Source organism: Osmia lignaria, chromosome 11, assembly GCF_051020975.1.
Source record: "Osmia lignaria lignaria isolate PbOS001 chromosome 11, iyOsmLign1, whole genome shotgun sequence".
In the NCBI taxonomy this organism is placed as follows: Eukaryota; Metazoa; Arthropoda; class Insecta; order Hymenoptera; family Megachilidae; genus Osmia; species Osmia lignaria.
In genome coordinates, this window is record NC_135042.1 from 8301853 (window position 1) to 8328855 (window position 27003).

The 27003-nt window shown below is 46.4% G+C and overlaps 1 protein-coding gene across 3 annotated transcripts in view; it reads left to right on the forward strand.

The window, feature by feature from the left end:
* The window catches only part of LOC117604216 (uncharacterized), a 43558-nt gene that overhangs the window by 9810 nt on the left and 6745 nt on the right, over window positions 1–27003 (forward strand). For all 3 annotated transcript variants that reach the window (XM_034324084.2, XM_034324082.2, XM_034324083.2), the window contains exons 2-5: window positions 21154–21361; window positions 24262–24768; window positions 24844–25735; window positions 26000–26959. In XM_034324084.2, coding sequence (XP_034179975.2) covers window positions 21200–21361; window positions 24262–24768; window positions 24844–25735; window positions 26000–26959 — 2521 coding nt within the window. In that variant the 5' untranslated portion in view covers window positions 21154–21199. The remainder of the gene's footprint in view (window positions 1–21153; window positions 21362–24261; window positions 24769–24843; window positions 25736–25999; window positions 26960–27003) is intronic.

Below are 27003 nucleotides of genomic sequence, written 5' to 3' on the forward strand. Positions count from 1 at the left end.
AAAAATAGATTGTCATTCGAATTCGGATCTTTTCAAATTACTGAAACACCGATTGATCGAGGGATGATCGGTAAAATTTCAAATGCAATGGGTATTGGAGGGTTGTCAGAGGGTTAATACGTTCGTGAACCGCTAAGACCTCTGTAAGCGTTCCAATATTATTTCTTCGACGTGGTTCAACAAAAGAATCGCATAAAACGTTGACGACGCGAACAAAGAGCGGAAAATCGCTCGGCTGTACTGGATGTCCTTCGCGTGCAACAAAACCGTATCCTTCGTTCTTTCTTTCCCTATACGTTGTAGCACTTGTACACGGCGAACGGTAACGGTATTCCGGTTTCGCAGGCGCAATTAGGCGAAACGGAGCATAAACAGTCGGAACACGTCGATTGGTATCCCGGTACAGCGACGGATTTATTAGCACATTGCGTACCTGCGTCGACTCTGATTTTAGCAACATGCGTGCGACGAGGATTCGCGTCATACTCGATTAATATCATTAGTATTATATTCTTATTTATTTATTCCATTCACACGAATATTAATCATTCCTTCTCCACGGACGATGCATTAAAGTGATATTACGGAACCGCGTAAGAACGGGTGCCTTTGGCCTCGTTCGTCTCAATTAGTCGTTTATTAAATGAATTCATCAGAGAATGGAAAGCATCGCGGAGTCCGGCTTTCACGGTTTCCCGGATCAATTGTGAAAGCCGGGCGTAATTGGCGCCATATCGAATCGAGGACTCTTCCTGGTATTTCGCGAGCTTACCTGACGGATTGGCTCATCACGTTTGCCGGTCAGCCTAGCCCGACGACCCTCGACAGGAGATCGTATCGATTCTTCGTGTGACGAAATCTACGAAGATCGTCGATCTTCTTTGGGTCTGCGAGACCCAACGGACCGTGAAACATCGGATCTTTCGTAAACCGGTCAACGCATCTCTCCTGCTTCGAAACGGGAATGTGTGACTCGATCGGTTTCAAGGAGACAGGAAGTCGTTTATTCTAATAATCGTGCAAAGTATCGAAAAACACGTCGACGGAAAAATTTGTCATCGGCATTACGCGAAGACAAAGACGAATCGGTGTGTAAGCGATGATTCTTACGAGCGTGACATATTAATTAGTTGCATAATCGCGCGGTTCGAAGAAAAAAATCGTGTTACTCATCGCGCGACCTGTCGATGATTTCGAACGCGTTCTACGCTGCGTGGCCGGCTTTTATTTCCTTCGGAATTTAATAGTCGAAGGAACATCGAGGGCGTGCGATGTCTGTACGCTGAGAAAATGATTTTCACCCGTGTAATTAAAGCCCGTTCAGTGTATCGTTAAGTGTTGCAACGAGAATCAATTGAACGGAACTGGAACATCGCTGAGAACCTATTACAATGTTTGTCTATTGAAAACCGTCTCTGCATTTTCATATATTGAGCAACGTTTTCTTCCTTCGTTCGCAATTTACGACACGATTAAGCGAAGCTTTCTATTTTCTACTTTTAACTCCGCTATCGTTCAAAGATTCCTTGTTTTCTTTTCAAAACCTGGAAGACTTCTCCGACGAACGCTATTTTAGAATAGCGTTCCTTCGGCCCTTTCAATCTTACACCCTCTATATTTACGCGTTGGAAAGAGAGGAGCGTAAATAGCCCCGACGAGACGATAACGCGTGCCACATTATTTCCACGGGACGAAAATCCGCTCGGCTAAATTTACGATGGCGTCGCGTGCCGATCGCGTCCTTCGACGCGTACGCGTCTCCTCCATTAAGCTTCGAAAGCTTCCTACCGTTGTTTTGTTTAAACCGCAGCGCGAGTTTGAGCCAGCCGATTCCAGACGGCTGCTAGCACGCGTGAAATAAATCTAAATTTAGAGAGGTGCATCTTCTTTCGGAAGTCTGCCGCCGACTCGAGAGACGGAGAGGCTTAACGCGCTAAGCTCGATGCACTTCCGCTCGAAATAAATCCCGGACGTGAATCAACGAGCAAGCTTCGCTGACTGTGATAACTTTGTATCAGCTCGCTCGGGGAAATCGTGAGATCCAGAGACTCTCGCGCCTCTTCTTCCCATTCTTTAGGGAACTTTAATCATTGTCGTGAAAATAAGAGTGAAATTACTATTTGTTTTTTTAAAGAAACACACTGTCGTTCGATGCCTTTTATTCAGGCCTAGATACTCCTCGTTCACATCTAAACTTATCGAACTCCATTACAATCGCCCACTCGAGTCCATTCATATTCACTAGATTATTCTCCGAAGACGTTTACTCCCACGTGCCCTTATCTCTCGCTCCATTTTCACGTACACGCTGTTTCTGTATCCTAATTCATAGCATATTCAACCTTTATCAGCTGGACGATACCGTGTACCTAATATACAATTCGAAAATTGTTGATTTAGTACCATGGAAAGATTCTACCGAATGATCGATAGAGGAAGGTAGATCAATCGTTGTTGGACCTGTACTTCGATTCAATTTCTCCGATTGTACGTCACGACGGTACTGTTCTTCTCGTTCTTAGGGTTCAAAATGTCACCGGTTCAAAGGTCACGTCGATCGGTCGACATTCTGCTGCTCCGGCCATTGTCTCGCGTCGCTAATCAGAGCGGTCGACGTGACGGAAGCAAACATCGTGACGCGGCTTTCCATCGTGCAAAGTTCGAACGATGGATGTCCCTTGATCGAGTTCGAGCTCGTTCCTCTTCTTCTTCGACGTATCGAGCATTATCAACGTCGAGATTGCACGGCAATCTTCGGTGATCCACGTTTCACGAGGATATACACCGAAACGTACGAAGACGTTTTCTCGGGGAAGAGTTAATTGCGATCCTTGCTCCGAAGATTCGACAACAAACGCGAGACCCGCAGGAACTTTGTCGCGGTTTACGTCGGAACTTCGACGCAGACAATCGAATCCGAGTTTCCATCCTCGAACGTAACGTTGTCTCGCCGAGCGTAACAACGGGTTAACCAAGTTAGGCGCGTTCACAGGGAGGAAAAGCTCGAGCGGCGTGGTATTTCTTAGGATCGGCGAGGAGTTAAATGTTAATTCGTTCCAAGTTCCTCGTCACGGATGCGTCGTTCCAAAGGAAGATCTCTCGTGGTCGCCGGCAGAGGATCCAATGTCGACGGGTACCTCTCGTTACAGGAGTTCGTGGCTGCAACGCTTTGACGCGCTAGAGAAAGCCACCCTGGCATTTACGACCCCTAGCGCGCCACGTCGTTAACCCTTTTCCTCTGTCACGCGGAAAAATTCCAAGCAAACTTGTAGATGAATTCGCATCTCTCCTCCCTTTTGTTGCTTCTGTTTCCAGCTTGGAATTTCGCTTTTCTACCGAGAACGCGAGACAGTAACTGGCTCCTGGATCTTTAACGAAGATCGTGGAAACAGAGCATACGAAATTAAATCTCGAAATGGTTTAAATGAAATTTAAGACTGTGAGAAATTAAAATATTTATAGTTGTTTTGTAACCAGTAGTGGAACGTGATAAATTTCCAGTTATTAATCATGTTCACGTAAGATCTACCGACTTTCGATCTTTCCGACGGCGATATCCATCACGGCTCTCAAGAAAATGATGAAAAGAGTTTCTATCTCGGATTTTACGTGCAAACGGGTGCGACGTTCACGCGTTAACCTTGAACAAAACGTACCGCTTAGAAAGTGTCGACGATCGGTGAGCTCGATAACGAGCGATCGCGTGAAAGGAGCGTGCAAACGCGAGCAGGAATCCGCGAGATTCTCCCGCGAGTCGCACGCACTTTCCACGCGAGTCGATGCCACGAAAGTGGGTGGTGTGCATCGGTGCGAATTAGCGTGCGCAGCGTGGGCTGGCAAGTGGCAGCGACAGTGTAGAGCGGTGTGGAAAGCTAGGGGGATAAAAACTGTGCGAAGCGGAGGGCGGAAACGAGGAGGAGGGGATCGGGGCAAAAGAAAATACAGAGGAATGCGAAAGTCTTCGACTCGATCGATGTTCTGGGACTAGCTTGTCCTGGATCGAACGTTTTCACCGGGGAAATATCAACGTTTCAGTGTATTCGATGCAATAGTTTTTTTAGGATGCAACGCGGTGCATTTACGAGGCGCGCTTTCAAAGTTTTGCAAGGAAGGTGAAACCAGGCGAATCGAAACTAGGTTCCGGCGTCAATATTGTCGTTAGCTTCGCGATAGTAAAGAAGCGAGGGTAATCACCGGCAGTAATTCGACCACGCGTTAATTACTGGGAAAAAAGGCAGGTCCGCGGGGAGAGGTGAAAATCCTGGATTCTCTTTTGTAATCGAGGCAAGGTCTAGCTTTTACACGGTCGATGGAGGATCCTCTCACGAAATGGATTATTTGCTCGAGTACCGATCACCTTATCTCTCGTGGAATAGAGTGAAAAGGCTTATCGAGGTCTACTTTGAAAAACTGCTTTCACCTGCTCTCCCTCTTCTCTCTTCTTTTTAGAGAACACTCGGAACGCGAGCAGGTAGAGATCACCTGTTCGATTACACGGACGATCGAAAGGGGTTAATAAAATTTTTTGGCAAAAACTTGTCGCGAAAGGGTTAATTGGGGGGGTAATTGGAAGGAGCAATCGAGATAGGCGAGAACAAACAGAAACGTCGGTTTCCGAGGAAAGTTCGCCAACGACGAAACGGAAGTTAGGAGAGCGTGCAGTCTTCGGCACAGATTGCCGGCCAACCGGCCGGCAACGGTACTCCGCTTCGTGTTCGTTAACTTCTATTGGCAAATCTAGCAACGAAGCGGTCGCGGCATTAATATTTATTTCGTCGGGCATGAAACTTTACCGGATTCCGTGAGAGTAGATAAGTAGGAGGATGGTAGACGACTTTGAGCCGCGGCGTTCTATCCCTTTAGATGATACACCACTTTACACCAAACCAATTGTATAATCAAAGAGTTCATTAATGTATATTTCGAATATTTTCGACACCCGTTCTAGCTACACTTTTGCTCTATTTCATCGGCCAGATAGGAGAAACATACAATGGCATTAGTGTTCGCGACGAGTCGAAGAAGAAAAGAGAAGAATTCAAAGATCAAGAGTTCGCGGTATTAATAGTATTCAATCCGTAGGCAGTAACGGGATCGTTAGAAAAATGTACTCACGATTTGTAGCGTAACATCCATCAAAGTGATGGATTGGAACGATTTCGATGTAAATTCTAATTTATAACACTTGTTCAATGCAGATAAGAAAATTTCTGAGATCTTCAATTTTCTATTCCATTTTCGCGCAATGTATCGAAAAGGTTCATGCAATCGTCCTTTCCTCTTCGTATCAGATTGATCGTAAAATTTCACACTCTTCGAATTCGTCAGATTCGCGACAACGAACGGCGGAGCAATCTAGCGATCCTTGCGTTAAAATCCCGTACGACGACCGTACGAGAAGAGTATTCGCCGATCGTTGAAGCGGACAGTGGCAAGCTTTCAGCCAGCAGCGTTTTATCGAAACGAATGGAGCGTTTCGCGTGGTTTATGTACGCTCTTGCCGGAGTTATGCGTTTCTTCGTCGACCGATGGCAAACGTGCTGGCACGTAGCGGAACTTTGCCCCGTACGTGGTCCCCGAGCGAGGAATCCTCTCGTCCGGAGCGTCCACACGGGCGGACTGTCCGTGCGTCACGGTGTACAAAGCAATCGTATGAAAAGCCCGGTGAAATTAAAGGAAAACCGAGGAGCATCGAAGGAAAATCAAACGACGCGAGCATCAAAGGTTCCTCAAACGATTTTGAATCTCTTGGAAATCTCGTGGTCTCATCGATTCGATACGGGGTATCGGATTTTCTCGACGGAACGCAGGCGTGTGCAAAGGAAAACGGGAAAGTACAACGTGGCAAAGGTTATTGCGAAATGTATCGTTCAAAGTTTCTCTTATTCTCACGAATACCGCGATCGAGCTTTTCACCTGAATTTCTAAGCGTTTGAGGATCATCAAACTGACAAAAGAGTTTCTTTCGAAAAATGTACATTTAATTCCCAATGCAATAAAATAATGACAAATATTTTCCTATCGTTGAGAAACTTGATGAATTCAATCATCGATGACTCCCCGCCCCGTGTCCAACTGAAAACTCGTTCCCAATCTGTACCGTGGAATAGAGAGCAGTGTTTAATCGAATCCAGAGTGTAATTACTAGCACAGATTACGCGGTAGAACAATATTCTATAGAGCAGACGGAACTGTTTCCACTCGACTTTCAAGATCTCGATTCGCATTAACCCAGGTCGCGGTTTGAAACGAACACCCTATATATCGTATCCGCGTACCGACGCACGTACACGCACAAGTACAGGCTCACTTTTACGGTATATCGGTTCGCTCGAACGTCACAAACGCTAATAACGATTGCGAGGCTCGTTCGATTCGGATAACAGCATAAATGCGATCGAAGTAAATTCGTCCCGTTTCCGGTCGGCTAACGGAGAACCATGCAGAGGAAGCTTGACGGTGCAGAGAGGAAAGGCAAACAGGCAGGACGCAGTTGTGCGCGAATGAACAAGAACGAGAGAGGCATTGACCTCTTTGGCGACTCGCACGAGCGTGTACGCGCGAGCCAGTGACACGGCACGCGTGCGAAACGCACCGCGTACCATCTATGGATCGCGGCTATCTTCTCGTGATTTTTTTCATCAGCATTGAAAAATACGCTCGAATATCCGAGAAACGAATATTCCTTGGAGCGCGAGGTTTACGTCCGAGCGAAACGCAAGAGTCGTATCTTTAAATTTAGAGCGATCGCCTCGGAACGAAATCGTTTCCGGCTGACGCGGAATAATTTATTCGCCACAGATCGGCTTTTACCCTGCTCGCTGCCTCTTGAATATCGCCAACGATCCAGCCTTTGTGCAATGCACGATCGGAGTCGCCTTGAAAGTTCGCGCGGGAAAGGTTACACGGACGTTTCGAGCGTGGAAAGAATCGGGACGGGGCGCCGCGCCGTTAACGTTGGTCAGGGATACTCTAACCTTTCGTTCGCTTTCGTCATCCACGGACATCTTTTAAAATCAATCATTGAAATCATACAAAGCCGAGCATTCGTCTTTTTCGCGTAACCAGTTTCCGCTTATTAGACACTTTCTCTCGGCCGGGAATTCCTTCTCACGCTCTTCGACCTCTAGAATCGCATAAATCTCGCCAATATTCGCGTGCAGGAATACGAAAGTGACTGGAAGAAATTCCACGGATTCTTTGTCCCGTTCGGTTCGTCCGGGAAGGCGGAAGGAATACCGATCGACCGGCAGGAATGATCGAACGTCGATCTTCCGGGACGACGATAGGTCCGGTCGCTCCGAGTTCCGCGGGCTAATTAACCGTCTGGCAAGTAAAAAGTTGGCGGGTTATTTCGCGGATATCGGAATTACTTGGCCGCCATGGCGCGGAGTAGAATCGAGAACGACCTCATTAGGCGGTCGTTTCTTCTAGCGGGTAATTAAACGTGCGAAGGAAAGGAAAAACTGCGGCAACGGGTGCATCGGTCGCGAAGTAGGGCTTCGCATTAATTGTATCGCGCCTCGTTAGGTCGTCCCAGAACGGGTCGAGGTGTTTCAGCCTGAGGACGACGACGCGCCGATACTCCAGAGAAAAAGCGGGAAAAAAAAAGAAGGAGGGAACCGGGTCCAGAGACCTTGTGCTCATTGCCACGGGAGGGATCGACACCGGAACAAGAGCGTAGCCTGGTCGCCGACCCATCGAGAGAGAGTTTCCACGATCCTAGAAACCCTGACACGCAGCGTGGACCTAGTTTTTTTTTCTACGAACCGACCTTTGATTCCTTTTTCCTTCCACCGAGATTTAAAGGTTTTCACGCCTTTAATGAAACATAAAGTTATTCATTCAATAAACTCGATGAGTTTCATCCAAGTCGCGGAGTAAGTTTTCGAGTTACACTTTTGTCTTTTGTGTATGGAAGAAGATCAGAATAGAAATTCGCATAAAAACGTCAGAAAGCGGACTGACAGGAAGGTTTCCAAAAGTGGCTGACACAGTAACAGGGTCCAGTTTTTTCAACGAACGTTTCCGCAATCGAGACCTCTTTCCGGTCCGCGCGACAGCGATCTACGAGGCGTTCTTTTGCCTGGCGGACGGGATATCGAGGACAACGCAACGATGGATCGTCTTCGGTCAATTAGAAATCGGCCATGTTTCCGCGAAAGCAGATTTTAAGAAGGCTTTCGCTATTCCTGCGCCTCAGGCTGCAAACGATGACGAGTTCTCTTATGGAAAACAATCTTTCGTTCAGCTTTCTTGAACAATAACGAGGAAATGTCATACGATGCGGTTTCTAATGTCATCGACAAGTTATTCATTTTCGTCAAAATTTCATTCCCAAGATTATTTACATTTGAGTCATCATTGGAAATCGAACGATCAAGGCTGATTATTTGCCTGGAGGATAGAGGAATTTCTTTGACTGGTAGCTAAAATAGTTCCTTCGTCATCGACGGTAGGCGAGTGCCCACTTGCAACATACAAGACAAAACCTTTCTTTTTTAAATCCCACATTTGTCGGACATCTGTGAGATATCTGGTTGCTCGTGGGACCAGAAACATTACTCGACACTGCCTGTGGAGTAGAAAACGATGATTCGAGTCGCTGGCGCCAAAGATAAAGAAAAGGGGCGATTACACGAAGGGAGTCAGGGAATAATTAATTGTATGCAACAGATCCAACATTCGAAACGCGGACAAAGTTTCAGACCGCCAAGATTTCGCTAACTGTGCTGCTTTAGATGGAACTTGTCAAAAAACCGATGAAACCAACTTACGTCCTTTTATTTCTCGTCCAGAGAAGAAAAGATGCGATTCGTCTGGTGTGGAACTGAGAAAAAGAGCGCGGCCCGAATACGACAATCCGAATATTTTGATTACAGTAAAAAGATGAAACGAAACGAAGGGAGAAGAGATCGCTCGAGTCCCACTTTAAACGTGGTCGGTTTAAAAGAACTCTCGACACGTAGACAGGATACACGCGACCTTTCAGAAACGTTTCCTCCGCTTGATGTTTCTGCGAGTGAACCTAGACGCGAGACCCTCGTCATGGGAAAGGGAATAAAAATCTATTGTGAGTCCGCGAGACGCGAAAACCTATTGTCTCCGCGCGCGTTAGCCTCTTCTTTCGCGGTCGCGTGATTCTCACCTGTATTCAAGTTAACCGCGATCTTTTCAAATTCCCGTGATTCCGTTGATAATTTGAACGCAGGTCGCTGGTCAAATTGTTAAGTTTATCCGCTTAAAATTGAGAAAGATAACAAGCTGCGGCGAGTTAGGTGTACAAAACTGTGTCGGGTAGATTCAACGCGTTAACAGGAACGATTAACGCGAAGAATTTCTCTTTGCACAGTCGCGATTCGTCGGAGAGTTTCGTACAGAGGGTAAACGCGTTTAAAGGTGGCAGGCTGCGTTTTTCAAGATGCGACTCGTGCCAGGGAATAAAAAGGCGGCTGGAAACGGTGCTGGCGTTTCACATTTTTACCACTCGCGGCCACGAAAGTCTTTTCATTCGCAACGGTTCGCGTTACTCCATGACGGTTGAAAAGCTTCACCGTGAAAATAAATCCGCTTTCTAAATCCAACGAATTCGCGGGCGAGATAATCTAGATAGAAACGATACCTAATTGGGATTAATCAGAGAAACGGATGACATTGGTTAATTGCACGCGGATCTACCGGACCGAGTATCGTTTCCCTTTTTATCGTAGCTCGGATCTCGCTTCGTTCCGCATAATGTTGCCGCTTCCCGTCGCGTTTTTACCAAGTAAAAGCGTTAATACGTTCAGTTTTCTGGCGTTGATTGCCTTATAATGATGGCCAACGCGTGGAACGAGACCAGACAGACACGTAAGATCGCAGGGTTACGAGGGAAAGTCCGTGGCACGCATATCGCCTACTACGTGTGTTGGCTTCGCGCATTCTAGCTTTCAAAGTGAAAGATGCGCATCGCGTTAAAAATGCTGTGTAACAACCAATTGTAATCCAACCGAAGGAAAAACTAAAAGGCCTCTTCGCGTTTGCTCAACGTGTTCGGTTAAATTCTATAGGGTCATCCAAATTGAGTGTCACATTTTCAAATTAAAATAAAACGCAAAGTATATGATTTTTTTATGGTTTCTTTATTTTAACACAAAGTCTACTGTAAGAGATTAATTATCAAAGACAATATTATTTAAATGTCCTCCTCGGCTTTTTTAATGAGCCTGATACGTTTCACTCAATTTTTCATTATATTTTCACACCAGTGGAATTTAATTTCATCAACCATATAAACCCATCAAGTAACCATATAAAAATCAAATACTTTGCGTTTTATTTCAATTCGAAGATACGACACTCAATTTGGATAACCCTATAGTTTCACATCAAAGCAAGATGCTCTACCTGTTCCTTTTTCTGAGAGAACCTTCTTTACCAAAGTCGAACAATGATGCGGTATCGATGCAGATCGATATTTATAACCGTACGGAACGGGCTCGATCACGGATTATTTTTCCTGCTCCGTTGTCCGCGTTTCGAGTTCCGGTCGAGCAACAGACTGGTCGTGTGCCACGAAGAAATATACGCGCGATGCAAACGGCCCCGGGTAGAAATAATGTACTGTTGCCTTCAAGTTTATTTGAACGAGGGAACGAGTTCCCGGCCAGTGCAGTTTTCATTCTTGAAAAACTTCCCCCCTCCTTAAGCCAAGTTATCGCATTAATTCTGGCCGCAGTTGAAGAAACGCTCGGCGAGCTAACAAGAAAAATTCGTAATAAGAAATGGGGAATTTCAGGACCATCGCGTAGTTCCATGAAAACACGACTTGCCCGAAAAGTTTCCCCGTAAATCTTGCATATTTCATTCGTTGCCGTTGGCGTTTCGGTAGGATCGATCGATTTCATGCTTTCATTACCACCGTCATTTGCGTGTGACTGACGAATGAATTTCTATGCAAATCTAATTATTAATTTGTGATAAGAATTTTAATCAACAGAAACGATGAAACAGGATAGAAGACATTCAGAATTGGTGCAAATGCATCAGAAATCTCAGTGGGAGTTGAAAGATAATTCCTAAAATTACAATTGAAACATCCATTCAATTAACGAGAACAGTTTAAGCAAACTATCTACCGGTTTGCCTGAAAATCGTATATCCTGTCGGGCCAAGATTTTACCGTTCCTATTACCTGTACTCCAAATTCATTGTCTAACAGTCTCCCATTTCTGTACTCTCATGACTTGGCCATGTATTTATAGCCCTATCCTTCAGTCGCCTCGGCTCTTTCTATTCCGTATTCTCGTAATCCTCTGTATATCCATTCGGTCTCTGTTTCATGGAAAGAAGCGTGCGCCCCCTAAGAAGCTGTATTTATGACGTACGGTAGAGGGTGGCGAACGCGTGTAACGCGTCTTAAAGTTTAACGCTTTATCACCGGAACATCCCTAAGCTGGTACGGTTTTACGATCGGAACATCGTCATCGTCACCGTAAATCCCCGCGAAAATGTTGCAATTTGACGATTAACAAGCCGCGAAAGCGCATCGACCAGGTGAAAATCCATCGTTTCTCGCGTTACATAAAGCGTTGAAACAATACGATATATCGTTTTCAAGTCTCGTTCCTGGCGAAGCTTAACGCTCGCTGACTCTCTTACGGGGAAAACTTGAGCAACCGTGGCGATTTTTATTGTCGTTCGATTACGAGACACGGCCAGAGGGAACGGTCACAACCTCGCCGTGAAATTATGTAACTCTTCCCTGTTCGGCTCGGCGAGGCAGGCGCGGGCAATCGAGCGTAGTCGTATCACGGATCTACGGAGCGCGCGGAACCGTTTTCGTTTCGATACCGTCGATCGCGCGGTTGAATATAAATCGTTCCTTTCACGATGCATTTCGATATTCGCCGGTCTTGAAACTTTAAACGTTGTACTTTTGGCTCCTAATAAATAGTCAATGTTGAATCAACAATTTACACCCGAGTTCGGTCGTTTATGCGTACGATCGTTAAAGCGTCACGAAAAGAATAACGATCCTTTAAGCAGGCGCACGGTAGAATAGAAATTAGATTTAAACAGCTTGTAATCTGATCCATAGCACAAGGTACAAAAGGTTTCTTCATGCTTGATATAACTTATGGGCATCCGATATGAATTACCCGTAGAACAGGTACGTGCCTGTGAGCTACGTGGAGCGAGCAGAGAACTGGCTCTCCCGATCGTAACTATAACCTGTTAAATAAAGTATCTCGACCCCGGACGAAGCGTGTTACAAGAATTTATCCTCTCCCCTCGATAATTCAATTCATCCTCGCCCCGATTATCAAATGACTATAAAATAATCGTACAAGTTCCACGATGGCCTAATTCGTTCCTAACAATTACCAAACCGCTATAGAATGTTGATAGAAAGCGACCGAATATCGTGCACCGAACAGGAGATATTAATACAACCGTTTAGACAAAGCGTTTCGAGGATACGGGGCACCATAGAATTACTCAGCCCGCGTTCCTTCACAATTGAACGCTTTCTCCGGAATGACCTCATCTCGCTGAATTTCGAAGAAACGAAAGCTTCTGTTATATTCTCCTCGCGGACGTTCATCCTCTTCGAGAACGCTGTATTAACGCTCTGTCTCTTCAGACTCGACGAAGCGAATAATATTACAAAGATCGGAGCTGTGCTCGCTAAATATCCATCCTTTCTCAGGACCAGCCGGGAGAACGTGTTAAAATAAGAAGATGAACGCGGTATTTCATCGGGAATTTAGCCACACTTGGACGCGTTATGGAAAATCAGAAGACGATGGCAGTGTCGAGCGTGTTCGCTCCATCGCACCCTTTTCGTTCAACGTCCAGCTGACATTCCAGTGCTTTCGGGATGCTTTTGTCGGACGATCTAAGTATCCACCGTCGAATCTCGCGTCCGACATCCAGGGATAAAACACACGGTCTCGGTGAGTCTTGGCTCTAGTAAAAGGAGGTGTGGTTACGGTTGGAGCTGGTCGACCTCGTTTAGGACCGGTAAAGGCATAACACGAACACAAACGAGCGTGTCCGCTCGCGACGCTGACGCACGTACGGCTACGAATCGACTATGGCTGTCTCGGCTTGTTTCAACCATATGAAATACGCTTTATACACCGTTTCTCTCGTTAATAATGCCGGAGCTAGAACGCGCGACGGGAAAGAAAGATCAACGAAACGCGAGTTAAATCGAGGACCGATGTTCCTGGATCGCGGTAGGTTCGAACAGGACGCAGGTTCATCGACGATGGTATGCATGGAACGCGACCTTCGATGCACGATTGATTGACATTTCCAAGAATTCATTTACATAGCAGGAAATTCTGCCTCGATTCAGCGAGAGCTTGTATCCGCTCTTAGGAAGTTTGAATTAGTTGGAAATAAGATCTGCACGGGAAACGAGTTAACCTTGCCTCCGTCCAACTGCTCCGTTTAATGAAATAATCTTGAACGACCGGTACTTTGTCGCACGGAACAAGGTGCTCGATTTCGTTTCGAAAGGAATCGATCGGGATAATCGATGCAGAAGAGAAAGGTGACACGACTACAGATGGAAGCTCGCGACGATAGGTGTATCTTGTTCTTGGAGATATTTCACGTTGAACGGTTCACTCGAACCGTGTACGTGACCGAAATTAGCGGCGACGAAAAACAGTAAACGGTTTGACAACGGTTTCTAACGCGTGGACTACTGTTAGGCATCCATCACACTGGCAATTACGTGGATAGAAAGAAGTGACTTCAGGGGGTTTTCTCTTGCGACTTCATCGGTTAAAAGTATATCGCAAAATAGCATCCGTGGCATATTAAATGGAAAAGACACGAATAAAGACGAACAAACGGAAAGTAAGTAACGAAATGGAAGGAGCCAGGACACGAAGCAGTAAATTCCAAGCGGTGAATCCTGTTACGCGCGCGAACGACTACTTATCTGCCTCAAGAATCGTGTATCTCGATGCTGCACCGGGACAACGTTTTCCTTGAAACAAGCCAGCTGCAGAACGATCGCGGGACACGCTCGTTTCTGCCGCCATGATCCCCCTTGAATGTCTGAAAACCAACGAAGGCCACTTTCGATCCTCGAATCCGTCCCCAGTTCCTCCGTTTCCGAGCGAAACAACATCCCGTCGTTTCATCGAATCTCCATTCGATCCGTTCGAGCGCCCTGCCATTGATTTTTCTCCCAATCGCGCCACTCGTACCGCATCGAATACAATAATCGTAAAATGAGAAGAATTGTTGAAAATGTCGAATGGCAAACACTGTCCGACCCCTTCGATAAAAAAAAAAAAAATACTCGTTGATTAATTGGCTACGATGAAAGATAATTCCCGATTTTTGTACCGCGCGTCCATTCATTTTTTCACATTTTTCCAATCGAATCTTCCGCGGCACGTAACGGTAATTAATCGCGCGCAATCAATCCGTTCGATAGCGAAATTTCCCGCGGTATGTATTTTAATTTCATCGAGGGAAATTCGAACGGATGAAAAGCAATTAATCGTCCATATAATTTCACCATTTGCATACAATCCCTCTCCAGTGGCGCGGCGAGTTCCCCGAAACTCGCTAATTTTCAGCAGAAAAATATCGAAAAACCGGCTGCGAGCTTTTGTTCTATCGCGATACAATTATTTCCTTTCTATTCGCCGTGGAATTGAAATGCAACGACGAAACGGTCGGGCGGGTAATTCAGCGATCGATCGACCGTTTCGCTGTTCCGCGGTTTCATTCACGGGATGACAAAAGCGTATCGCGAGCGAGTGTCCTTGACCTAGCCGTTCGATGGAAGCGAACGAGTCGAAACGCTCGAGAGGGTAATTCTTTTACAGGACGGGAATAAATCTGCTCGTTCCCGCGGGAGCGTCGCCAGAGTAGCGCGATAAATCTGTCCCCGACTAAGATCACCGACCGATCTAGCTGCGAAACGAAAATGGCTAATAAGCAAGGGTTTCCGTTCGCGACGGAATCGTGCTATCTCGTTCCTCGAATCAGTCTGCTGCATCGGAGCCAGCCTCCCTCGGTTCTCCGGCAGGAGTTCTTCCTCTTCCACACCGTTTCCTGTTGCTTCTCTTCACCGAATTCCCAGACGACGCGACGTTAGCCCGCCGGCAACTTTAATGCTCGCAATTGACCGGCAGACTAACGATAATTGCCGTGGACAAAAAGAAGCTATTCGCACGAGGCTTCGTTGAATTTCGGTGACTCGCTCGAATTGACTTTCGTTCAAGGAGACTTGGACGAATTTCCTTTCTTTCTCGCGACGTTTGATAATTAATGAGTCATCATTTCGGGTAACCAAAGCGTTGTATGGAGTTTCTTTATGTAGAACATTAGACAGTGATTCGCGGACGTAGCTCGATGAAACTAGGTAAGCAATTTCGACCAACCTTGTCAAGCTTGCAAAATGGCACAAAGCCTCGAGTACGTATTAACACCTTCCAATTAACACTTGGACGGCAACACTATGAACGCTTAATCGTGTTCTCCAAGGCGAATTTCTAAGAACGACCTACTTGCACGAGGCTCGACCAGGCACACACTGTTTTCGCACCCTACAGAACGCCCCTCCGTTCGTTTTGTTCAGCTATTACGAGAGAGGTAGGGAGCTGACATGGGGAGTCAAGTTCATAGCGCGAATAATTTGTTTTGTCTCCGTCAGCCGCCATGGGTTGTGAGCTCATTGTCGTGAGAAGAGAAAGAGGTAGAGCTTCAACTCCCACGAACATTGATATTCAACCCTTAGTTCGTTTGACAAATTTTAACGACCGAGTCGTGCAGATCGAGCGAATAATAGGGTGAAAAAGTGTTCTCGAATTTGCGGGATAAATACGGGATAAATAAAAATTCTTCTCGGTAGCCTCCGAGCGATTATTCCTGAAACGTCGTTCGTTATTCGACGGATCGAACGCGCGAAATTTTTCCAACGTTCCACGAGGTTTCGCGTAAATCAGGTTTATCTCGATACTCGATAAATATTCATGTTCCGCGGAAGTTTGTATTAATTCGTTCCGCTCGATCAAGGGAAAAGAATGGCAGAATTTCAGAAGCGCTACTATGATTCACGCTAAAAGTTTTGAGAATCGATAGAATGATTCAAAATTTCTCAGTCTATTAAATTAGGAATGATTTCATTTCAGTTGGGATTGTGCAATCAATTGTAAAAGAAGTGATTAGTAAAATTTCCAGCGGGAAACTTGATTCAAAAGCAAAGCATAGCGAGAGTGAAGCGAACTCCCGACAATATGGCACGTCGATCGAGTTCGTTTCCTTGGCTGCTTTGGGCTGCGTCACCTTTGTGGAATGCCTCGACAAGGTCTGCTTGTCCGACTTTGTGCCTGCAACGAAGAAAAGAGAAGCGGAGGGTGCGCGCGTCCCTCAACATCAAACACAGGCTGCGCCGTAAATCATACTCGGTCAAAGTACGGAAACGCAACTTTTACAAAGTACACAGATAGCTGTATCTGCCTGTCCACGTGCATGGACGATCGAGACGGGTATTTACGTTTCCATTTGTTTTCATCGTCACTTGCTGCGTCGCGATCCCTTTTGATCCCTGTCAATTATGCTCCCTTACAATTTGTAAATCCACCTTTTAGTATTCAAATACACTTTCAGCCAGCTTCTTTGAAAGGAATCCTCGTTCGGGTCGTGAGTTCTATTCGGAAGATTCGAGGAAGAGGTAATCGTAAGTTAGGTGGATCTGAATGCTCGGAAAGGGAAGATTTCGAAGCGGAAACGTGGACGTTCGTTATTTCGAAGGAGTCGGATAAGGTAATTTGCCTAACGAGCAAAAGAGACGCGTGAAACGGTAATAAAACTCCGATTAGTCGACGATTTCTTTTCCTGTAATCTTTAAAAAGTTGAATCGCAATGGCGCCTCCGCGTTTTATCCGTTGATTTATAACCAAACGAAAATAGGATCCCTAGAGAGGAGTGTTCAGCAGAAAAAAAGCTTGCCTCTTTTCATGCATAATAAATAAACCTATGTTTCGGGGACGATGATAAACGACGTCTTGTATGCAAATCTCAATCCTTACGCTCCCTGTTTCTTCTTCTACAGCGGAGATTTGAAAAATTTTCATCCGAGTCAGCGTATCGATTCGATTGGTAACCGATAGCCGATTTCATTCAGACGCGTCGAAGAATCTGTTTAAGAAGAAAGAAAGGACTCTATCGCGGCTCTCCTCGTCGAGAAAAAAAAACCTCCCTCTTCTTCATGCATAATAGATAAACGCAAGGATGACGATACAGGTTTTGTTTGCAAATTTCAACCACCTCTTCTCTCTTTCTCGTTCTATACTTGGCTCCGTGGCAATGAACGAGACCGTGTTTCATCGAGGCGCAAGTAGCGCGCCAAGAATTTGAAATGATTTTGGCTCGACCGGGTCGTCGACCTGACAATACGAGCGGAGAGGATAGAGACCCAAGAGATCGATTCACGAACCTGTTTACGAGCCACGTCGAAGGAGCCTCGTTACCCGTTCCCAAAAAAGTTTCTTTTCAATTCCGGTATCTACTCGGCTCGATCGCTATTTTACACTTTCTCTCATTCGTCATTCTCCCATGGATTCCTATTTTCGGGAAATTTCGAAGAGTCCTCTAGGGAATCGTGTCGGTACCGTGCGTCGCCGACTCCCCGGACGAATCCTTGCTATCTACAGGTAAGCGTAATGGAAGAGAGAGGAAAAATTTTCAAGTCTCTGTTTCATCGATTTGGCAAACTCCCAAAGCTCAGAGAGTCTATCGAGTATAATTAGATCTTTAATCAACCATTGACGTCTTAACAAGGCTAATGAACTCCAACATTGGCTTATCGAATCTCCCCTCTCCGAAGCGCAATCTTTCCGATAAAAACGACTCGCGGTAGCTGAAAGATTATTCGAAGAAAGGGTCGTTTCGCGAACCGAGGAAAAAGATGACGATCGGCCACGATCGAACACGCCGTCCAGGATACGGCTGGATCTTGAACGTGATCTTGAACGCGGTGGTCGCACGTTCGTACACGCGTCATTAATTCCCTGCAATTGACAGGTCGACGGTGGTTACAGAACCGTCCTAGCTGATCGTTCGCCGGGAATAATATTCTCGGTGGCGAGAAAGGAACTCCGTGGTAACCTGTCTTGGTCACGTTCGATTTTTCTTCGGAGTTTCGGGACGAGCCCGGGGGTCCCACTCGACGTCGGGATAAATGGGGCAAAAATTTCCTTGAGACTGATTAAGCGAGGCTGTTACGACTTCCCGAACGTGAACCGAGCTTTTGCCTCCACGGATAAATTATCGCCAACAGTTCGAGCACCGTTTACCGCCACCATATTTCTTACGCCATTAAAAGCGTCGAAATTGGGGATTGACGGTAACTACGAAACTTCACCGAATATATACGTTCATGTGTTAGTTTCTTGTTCTTCGATTAGTTACCGGCGATGTGTCGCAATTAAACAAAGTTGAACGTTCTTTTCGCACAACGTCGACAATGAAATACACGTCGGTTCGGTGTTGAACGGATATAAATCTACCTTTAATGAAGACGCTTCGACGCGAAATCTTGGTGGACGGGATTCCAGCAGGCGGATGGAACGCAGGGGATGTAACGGATCATCGAGATTGGAAACGGTACTTTATTCCTGGTCACCGTGCTTGCAGCACACGTGCATGCTAATGCGGCATCGTGGTGTCACTACGGTTCTTTGTCCTTGACGAATCTTCTGGCTAGGAGAACGCGTTCTCGACGTCCGACGTGTACATCCTTCATCCTTCGGGATCCGAGTAACCAGGTGAACCAGTTTCTCGCCTGTCCGATGAATTCCTCGCCCGAGAACTCGTCCGATCTAACGCGTGTTTCCACGGAACCTGTGACGTAACCGACGGAGTCATAGAAGTCGACCTTGATTTCTCTCTTTTCCCGACTTTGAAGTCGTCCCTGCCGCGGCGGACCTATTAGAGCGACCATCGGGAATGGCAAGTTGGCCTTGCTACCGGAACTGTTCGCGAGAGGTCAGATTGATTGATGCTGCAGTGATTTGGCAGTGAAACGAGAGTAAGCGTGTTGCTGACGTTTCGATTCTTGCCGCTGAATTAAACCGTTTCGCTGTTTAGTTTGCGCGCTCGTCCGTGGCTAAGACAAATTGGTCGACTCGTAGCAATTCCGATAACCGTATTAAGCAAATTTGTGAAAACGAAAAAAGGTACAAAGGGAAAATAATCGTTTGATGTGAAACGGGTGCTGGAGATTTCTTCGTCGAAAATGGAATACATAGGACCTCGTATCTCTTTATTCCAACGCAACGTTAGCGCGATACCGAGCGAGGAAATGAAGCGATTAATCAGTCGAGTGAATCATTCCAAGGCAGGAGAAAAAAGTGGCAAACGAAGGAAATTTAATCAATGTTTACCGCACACCAGCAGCCAACAGAGTACCTGCTGTCGTAGTAACCAGAAAACGCATGGTCCTGGACTTTCGTTTAACGAACGAATAAATCCCGTCATTCGGCATAAATTTCTACGACTGGGTAATATTCCGTGTCCCGCCACCGTTGGCGTTCATTTTCATTTTCATTTTCAAAAGTTCAAGTCAGAAGTATCGCTGACCAATGTCGAAGGTTAACCGATAGGATACCGGGGATAAAAGCGAGACCGGAAGCAGGTCAATTATTCAGTCGAGCGGCCAGTTCTGGTCAATTGTCCTGATTGCGATCACGGTGGTCGGTGTCGACAGGAAAGAGTACTATTGCACGGATTAACCTTGTCATATGCAATATCATTTGACGACAGTCATAAATATTACTAATTGTAATTTAAAAATTGATGAATCTTCTAACGAAGAAAGTAGTTAGTATTCATTCGGAAAAAGACGTTATATAGGGGTCACCTGTGAGATGGCTTCTTATTTCCCTGGTGGTATCTCGCGCGGAAAGAAATCCCTCGAACTGAAAAGTTTCGAGTCGAAAGTATGGAAAAAGTTGCCGGTTGCAGGCGAGAATCTCGTGAATTTCAAGCGTACTCCCTTGGAGGTTTCGATAAAAGAAATTTCACCACCGTGCCGAAGAAAATTTTCGAAAACTAACCGGGCATGATCTTTCTTCTGAAACGGATAGAACGGTAAACTAACTTCCACGGAAATTTCGCGTTCCACTGTCCACTAATGAAAACGTTCCAAATGTTCGATAAAGCAGAGTTGGAATTAACGAGCTTCCTAAGATTTATTTCTCGGATTCTACAGACCCTATCGTTTGCCCGCCGTCCGTTACGGAATCGCTGACATTTGAGACCGCCTGCTGATATTTTAAACGAACCGACCGATTCTACATCGAAACGTCGGATTTCAATCTTATCTGTTAAAGAAAGAAAGAAAGAAAAAAATTTAACTCGCGAAGAAGCAATTAACGAGTCGAAGCTTCTTCCAGCTTCATAAAATGAAGCATCGGTGGATCGTGTAATAAGAAGCTCGTAGAATATTCAAGATTAAACCCATTCCCGCTCACAGGTAATTTATTCGACTCGTTGTGATCAAACTTTGTTACACGAAACGGCGTCCACAATAAAGCATCCTTTTATCAAACGACTTCAGGGCAATTTTTTTATATTAAACTTCAAAGAAAACCGTGAATACACCACTCACCCTGATAGATGCTTAATTATTTCTTCACCCCGTCTAAAATTAATCAATTACATTCTACTTCGTGCAATGTAATTAGGTGTAGAATCCTATAGAATCGTAAACTTTCATTCTAGATACTCAATGAGCCAAAGTACGAGCGTTGCGTTCAATTTAATTCGCCAAGAAAGCGGCGATTAAACAGTAAAATACTGAACTAACGCGTACCACGGGAACACGTCTGGCGTAACCACAATTCTAATGAACCCATTGCAAACTATAATACTTTGCTTCCCTGTGATTAGATAATTAAACCGAATGGAGCAAGTTCAGCAGGTGTCTTCGACTGTTAGAAACCGTAGTTTAGAATTCGTAGTTTCGATAGTTTTGGTCGAATGCACACTGTTTATCTGGAGTAATGCCTCTCCAGAGGAGAACAGTGGAAGAACGTGTAGGAGGAGCGGTTTCTCTCGAGATGCCGGCACGAAACTCCGTTCACAAAACGATTCAAGAATTGGACCATTACTATTTCACCTCTTTCCTTTCAGGGTGATGATGTAACGGGACTTTCGCTGTCGCTGCAGTGAAGCAACGATGTCCACGCAATGCAACCGTTTCGTTCAGAACGCATGGAAGAAGGAACTATGTTCGAACTGTTTCAAGCCGAGAGAGGAGCACACGCTGCCAGATGACACGTTTAGGCTCAACATTGGTAGGGCCTTGAACCAAGCCAAGACCGATAATCTGAAGATACAGGTATGTACCTTGATGACCATTTTCAAGCAATCTCAAATCGAACTTTGTTCACTGATACCTAATCTATCGATAAGTCCTCAAATAACTTTCCTTTTAGACAGATTTAGACGGTTTGTTAAATTCGTCGGCTTAAAGCTCACAGATTTTATTTTCCGATTAAGAAATATTACATTCAACTCGGTAGAGGTGTAAGTGAAACAAATTGGGATCAAGTTATTTGAATTCGTGCAACGGAACCGCTAATTGATAATGATCTTCAAAAACGTGGAAAAACCAGATTCGAACGGGCAGTAATCGCGGTACACGAAATGCTGTTGCTCTAGACGAGTTCAGGAAAAAGATCGAGGGATGAAACTCGTCGAATTAGCATTTTGGAGCCAGTTGCGGTCGAAAGAAGCAGCGGCAACGACGAAATTAATATAATCTTAAGTACTCCGGCGTTCGTTATCGCGTAAACGATGCAAAGAAGAGGCAAAGTGAGAACGAGTTAACTATTTCCTGGAAATTATTAGAAAATTCTACCTCTGCATCGAACTGCATTATGACCGTTGCATCGAGACTGTAAAACTGGGTCGTTCGAGCGAAGCCTGGGATCCGGTTCGTTCAGAATGCTCTGAAGAAAGAATTTACGTGGAACCACGTGAATCGTGATACACGTGTTACACCGCATTCTACACCTTGAAATTTCTCGCTTTCTTGTAATAAACGTCCGAATAAGTTACAATCTTGCCTCTTACAGACCAGTGTAAACCTCTTCTCAAATGAACCATAAAACCTGGATAAACAGAATTAAGAGGTGCACAAATTTCAATGAAAATCTCTTCGAGCATAATGATTTTGACGAACTTTTACCGATAAACCTGAAGAAGGTAAAGGAGAGGAAACGAATTCAAGAGCAGCAAGTTGGCCCGTACAATTTTACATTATATCATGATAAATCTTTCACAATGAACGTCGGTGTCCCCTCATCTTTCTCCGAGAGAAAATCCATTGTTAAGAGAAGAATCCGTTCTCGGAGCCCGTAACTCGGACTTCGCCGTGTCAAAGTTAATATCCCATTCAAGAGGCTCGGCTCGAATCGCAGCGAGACGTCCTGGTTGCCGGGGAATTCTAAATTTACATGATGCATGCGTCCGCGTCACGAGTTGACAAGGGTGAACGGTTAATCGTCTAACACGGCTACACAGGCGACAACCGAGGCTCGAGAGGGTAGGCGTTCTTCCACGAGGGGTTTCAACGTTGCACGTGGGCGCATCCACTCGAAAGGGAACGACAACCGACGTTCGGCCCACGCGTGAAACATTTTTAAAACCAACCCCGCGCCTTATATCGCGGAGAAAACAGAAAATAACCGAGAAGAACCGTGCGCGAGAAAGCTCCGGCAGATGTGCTCGATGAGCGATCGAGTCGAATCACTTTCTCCCGCGCGCTAATCTCGCGACTTTTTCGCCTCGAGAGCAGCCAAATGGAAAACAAAGAGCACGCTGGAAGACTCGGGTGTTTCTTGCTCGCGAAACTGCGTCGGAGAGAGGATGCCCGGGCATGTCAGTAGCATCCGGCGAAAGGAAGCTGTATGCTTCCCTCGGAAAAAGTGGTACGGAAAACTGGGCGAGAAAAAACGAGAAGAAAATCGAGAAATGAGACGTCGAAAGTGAAATATACATTCTGCTTTGACCCTGTAAACTCTAAACTGCTATGACCTTCGTATAACAGCCCCGTAAGAAACGTGACACGGGTGAAAAGGATAAAACTGTCGAGCCGAGGGGACGTCAGAGTTAATTTCGAAGTTTCCGGTTAAAAAGTTGAGACTGCTATGCGGAAGGTCTTATTACGCTTTCGTCGAGTCGTCGCATCCGAAAGAATTCGCGGCGTCGTTTCAATTGTCCCCTCCTGCTGTCGTGTCCAATCGCTGATTCCTGTTATGAAATTCGAACGACGTCGACGAATATGCGGCGAGTATATTCGTTGCTCGATAGTTGCTCGTCGGAGCTCGAGTGCGTTTAATCGAGTAGCTCGTGCCGGAAGCCACGGCATATCGGAACGATTCCGGTAGAAAATCACGAATCGATACTCGCTGAATTATTCATTCGGCCTTTCATTAACCAGCCAGCTGACCGTCCGAAAGTTATACCAGCTGCGAGGGAAAAAAATAAGTGTTTCTTGCGACGACGATTTAACTTGCGGGCCAAACTTTCATTTCCTGGCGAACGCTGATAAGACGGTGCTCGCCAGGACAGGGTTGAACGGCAATAACCTCTAGCCAGATCTTGAATAAAATTTCTTCTTGGTCCTGGACGAATTATCAAACGGATTACCAAAGGATTATAACTTCGGTTAAGTCGACGTGATCCTGTCCTCGTCGTTGGCTACATTGATCCCGTTCCCGACGCTGTCCAACAATAATATTTAATTACTGCCAAGGTGTCGGGAGAGGATCGAAAGTAACTGTGGAAGTTGCGAGATATCCGTACGGGGTGGTGTTGAAAGTTTAATTCATGCCCGCTACCGCCAACGTCCCGGTAATACGTCCTTAATCGTTTCAAAGTGCCACGCAGCTCGATCGCGACGTACCTGTCTCGAAAGGTCTGGAAAAGTGTCGTCTATCGTCTCAGTAAGCTCGAACTTTATCAGTGGTAGTGTAAGAGAAGCAGGAACGTGCAAGTTGGCATTTTTCGACGCGAAACGCGATCGTGCTGCTTGTCACCTTTCGAACGTATTCCAGAAATAATTTCCTTACTCTTCAATTACGATCGTAAACGTGAAAGTTCTATCTTTCAATCGACGACACGATAATCACTGTTATTAAGGACTATTTTCAATTTCCCTCTCGCGAAAAAGAGAAACGACAGAGACGAGCCAGCATTTAATTTCCGTGATTTCCATGTTTTTTTTCTTTTCAGAGTATCCTGCGCGGCAGGACGATCTGTCAGAAGGGTCAGAAGAAGAAGAACGTCGCTTTCACGGAATATCTGACAGAGATAATCGGCTACGGAGGCGATGACTTCTTCTCGGACGCCGAGGATGAGGACGAGCAGGACCTGGCCGAGTCGTTCAACGGCGACGACGATCCTCTGCCAGATAGCGAGGAGGAACGAGCTTTGGGTAACCTGACGCGTGCCAACACGAACTTCAACACGATCACTGCCAATCTGACGGAGATCGTCTCCACGAACGAGACGAGCAAATCGTCGGCCACGAGATCCTTCGCGTCCTTGATGCTCGGAAGGATACAGAAGGATTCGGAGGGCAAGAAGACCACATTGTTGGTTTCGGTCACGCCGTTCGGTGGCGACGAATCTTTGCCCACTGCCAAAAGACCCAGTGACAAAAAGGTTAATGGATTCGTCAACGGGCTCGTCCCGTCACCTTCTAAGTGCAAGAACGGCGAGAATGCTGATAAATCGGAGGTTAGTCAGGTTTACCGTTAAAACGTTAAGTAAGTCGTTGCAGCGAATCTAAACTCTGATAATATTTTCTCGCAGACGACGTCGAAAGGCGTAAAGAAGATTGACGGGGAGGCGAAGAAGGATGAGAAGAAGGAGCAGAAGTATCCCACGGGGATGGAGAAGATCGTGGACATGCCTCTGATCGCGTCCAACAACTTAATCTCCGTCATGCAGCGGAACGAGTCGACGATGGAGTTGAACGCGAAGGATAAAACGTTCGAGGTTAACGAGGCCAGTGCGGAAAAGACTCTGGATATGGGTAAATCGGAGAAGAAGGCGGCGAACATCGCTCGCAGTCCAGCGATCAAGAAGACGGACAACGAGAAGCCGAAAGTTGCCCCGCAATCGATTCAAAATGGCACCACGATGGAGTACGATTTTTCCAGCAGACTCGGAAGGAGAGGCGATGTTTTAGAGAAGGGTATCGAACTGACCCTGACGCCTTTGTCGAAGAACGACACCGAGGAATCCGCCGAGAGCGATAGATCCATAATTCAAAGAAAAGACGCTGGAAAAATCGTCGAAACGTCCGAGAGCCGCAAAGTGGAGGGCGAGACGGCTCCGAGAGAGAAGAAATTCACTTTCGAGGAAAGTAGAGAATTGGCTGGCGAGCCGGATGGAAAGGCGGACGAGGAAGAAGTGACGGAACCGCCGGCGCTTCCGAGGAGTCCGTTACCCGTCGAGTCTAGGCCTCCTCTTCAGGGTGACACGAGCAAACCAGTCGTCGCCACGGAACCGCGACCATCTTTCCTTCACGGTGCGGTTCACGTCGAAACGAAAGTGAAACCCGTAGTTCCTCAAAAGCCTATCAATTTCTTAACCAAGAGTCCAGCCGCGATTCCTGACGGAAACGGCCCGACGAAGAAGAGCTACGTGCTGCCTCCATCTTCCGTTCAAAACACGGTGAACAGGCCCGCTCAAAGTATAGGTAAGGCGTTCATATTTCAATCTCTGGATATCAGATTAGTAGCTGCGACCAGTGTCAAAGTTAATTACGATAGAAGCGTCGGTAGGTGTCATTAACCCTGCAATCGAGTAACAAAGCTAGTTCAGCGCTATCTGTATCTCAATTAGAGACTTATAAGGAGATCAGCAGGGCGTATTAAATCGAGCCTGTGATTACTCGAAACGAGCCAAGTAATCGTCGCCGCGTAACACCGTCCATTTGCCAACGTTTCCTACTGATTTCCAGGTGCAAGCAGCGTCCCGTCTCAGGAGCACCCTACTTCCTGTCGATCGATAGCCACCAAAGACAAGCTCCAGGAACAATCTTCGAGTCCAGGAGCTTTCACCGAGATGACGACGAAAGACGCGGAGACGAATCGAATCTCGCGGATTCAGGATAATTCAAAGACCGTCTGTCAAGCGATCGAACCCCCGACGAAATCGGCACCCACGGAAACCGCAGGGTCGAAAGTCTCCCCGGGAGTCAAGACTAAGATGGCGCCTTTGAGCGTGGCCAGGAATCAAGCCGCGGATGGCGGAGATAACGAGAATCTAGAGGTAGAAGAAGAAGTTCTGGACGCGCAGTGTTCGGCAGCGGAGTCGATACGGTCGCCGAACAAAAGGAGAATGGCACCCAAGCCACCGGCGGCTGATTTGGGGGAGGAATTGACCCAGAGCTCGACGTTGTTCGCCAGAAATCCCGGGGCGAACTTTAAGTCGGACTCGCCGGTTGTCAGGGAGAAAGAAAAGAGGGAAAGAGCGTCCTCCTGCAGTCCGAAGTTCCGAAAAGCCGTCTCGGATCTGCCAGACCCTACCAATTCGCAATCGTCCGATCCTGCCTCGAGGAGAACGATATCCTTGTCGCAGGACAGCCTGACTAGTGGACAGGAAGCTAGGGAAGAGAAAAAGAGGGGCAGATCGCGTTTCTCTTTGAAGCGGTTCCTCAGGATGGGCTCGAGAAAGGACGTGGACATGATCAACGGACACGCGTCCAATTCGAGGATCGACGAGATACCATCGACGCCGCAGCCGAAACCACGCTTGGAGATCATTCATCCGCTCGAGCTGGACGGCGCTGCCGTCGAAGTGGTGGGGAACGATAGGATCAGCAGGATAAGCGAGGATCAACCGGATTCCTGTGGTCCTAGAAACGACGCGGCAAGAGCAACTCGATCGCCACCGATGTCCACCGGATCTCATGCTACCGGTGAGCTTCTCTCTTTGATACTCGATCGTTCAAACTGCTACAGA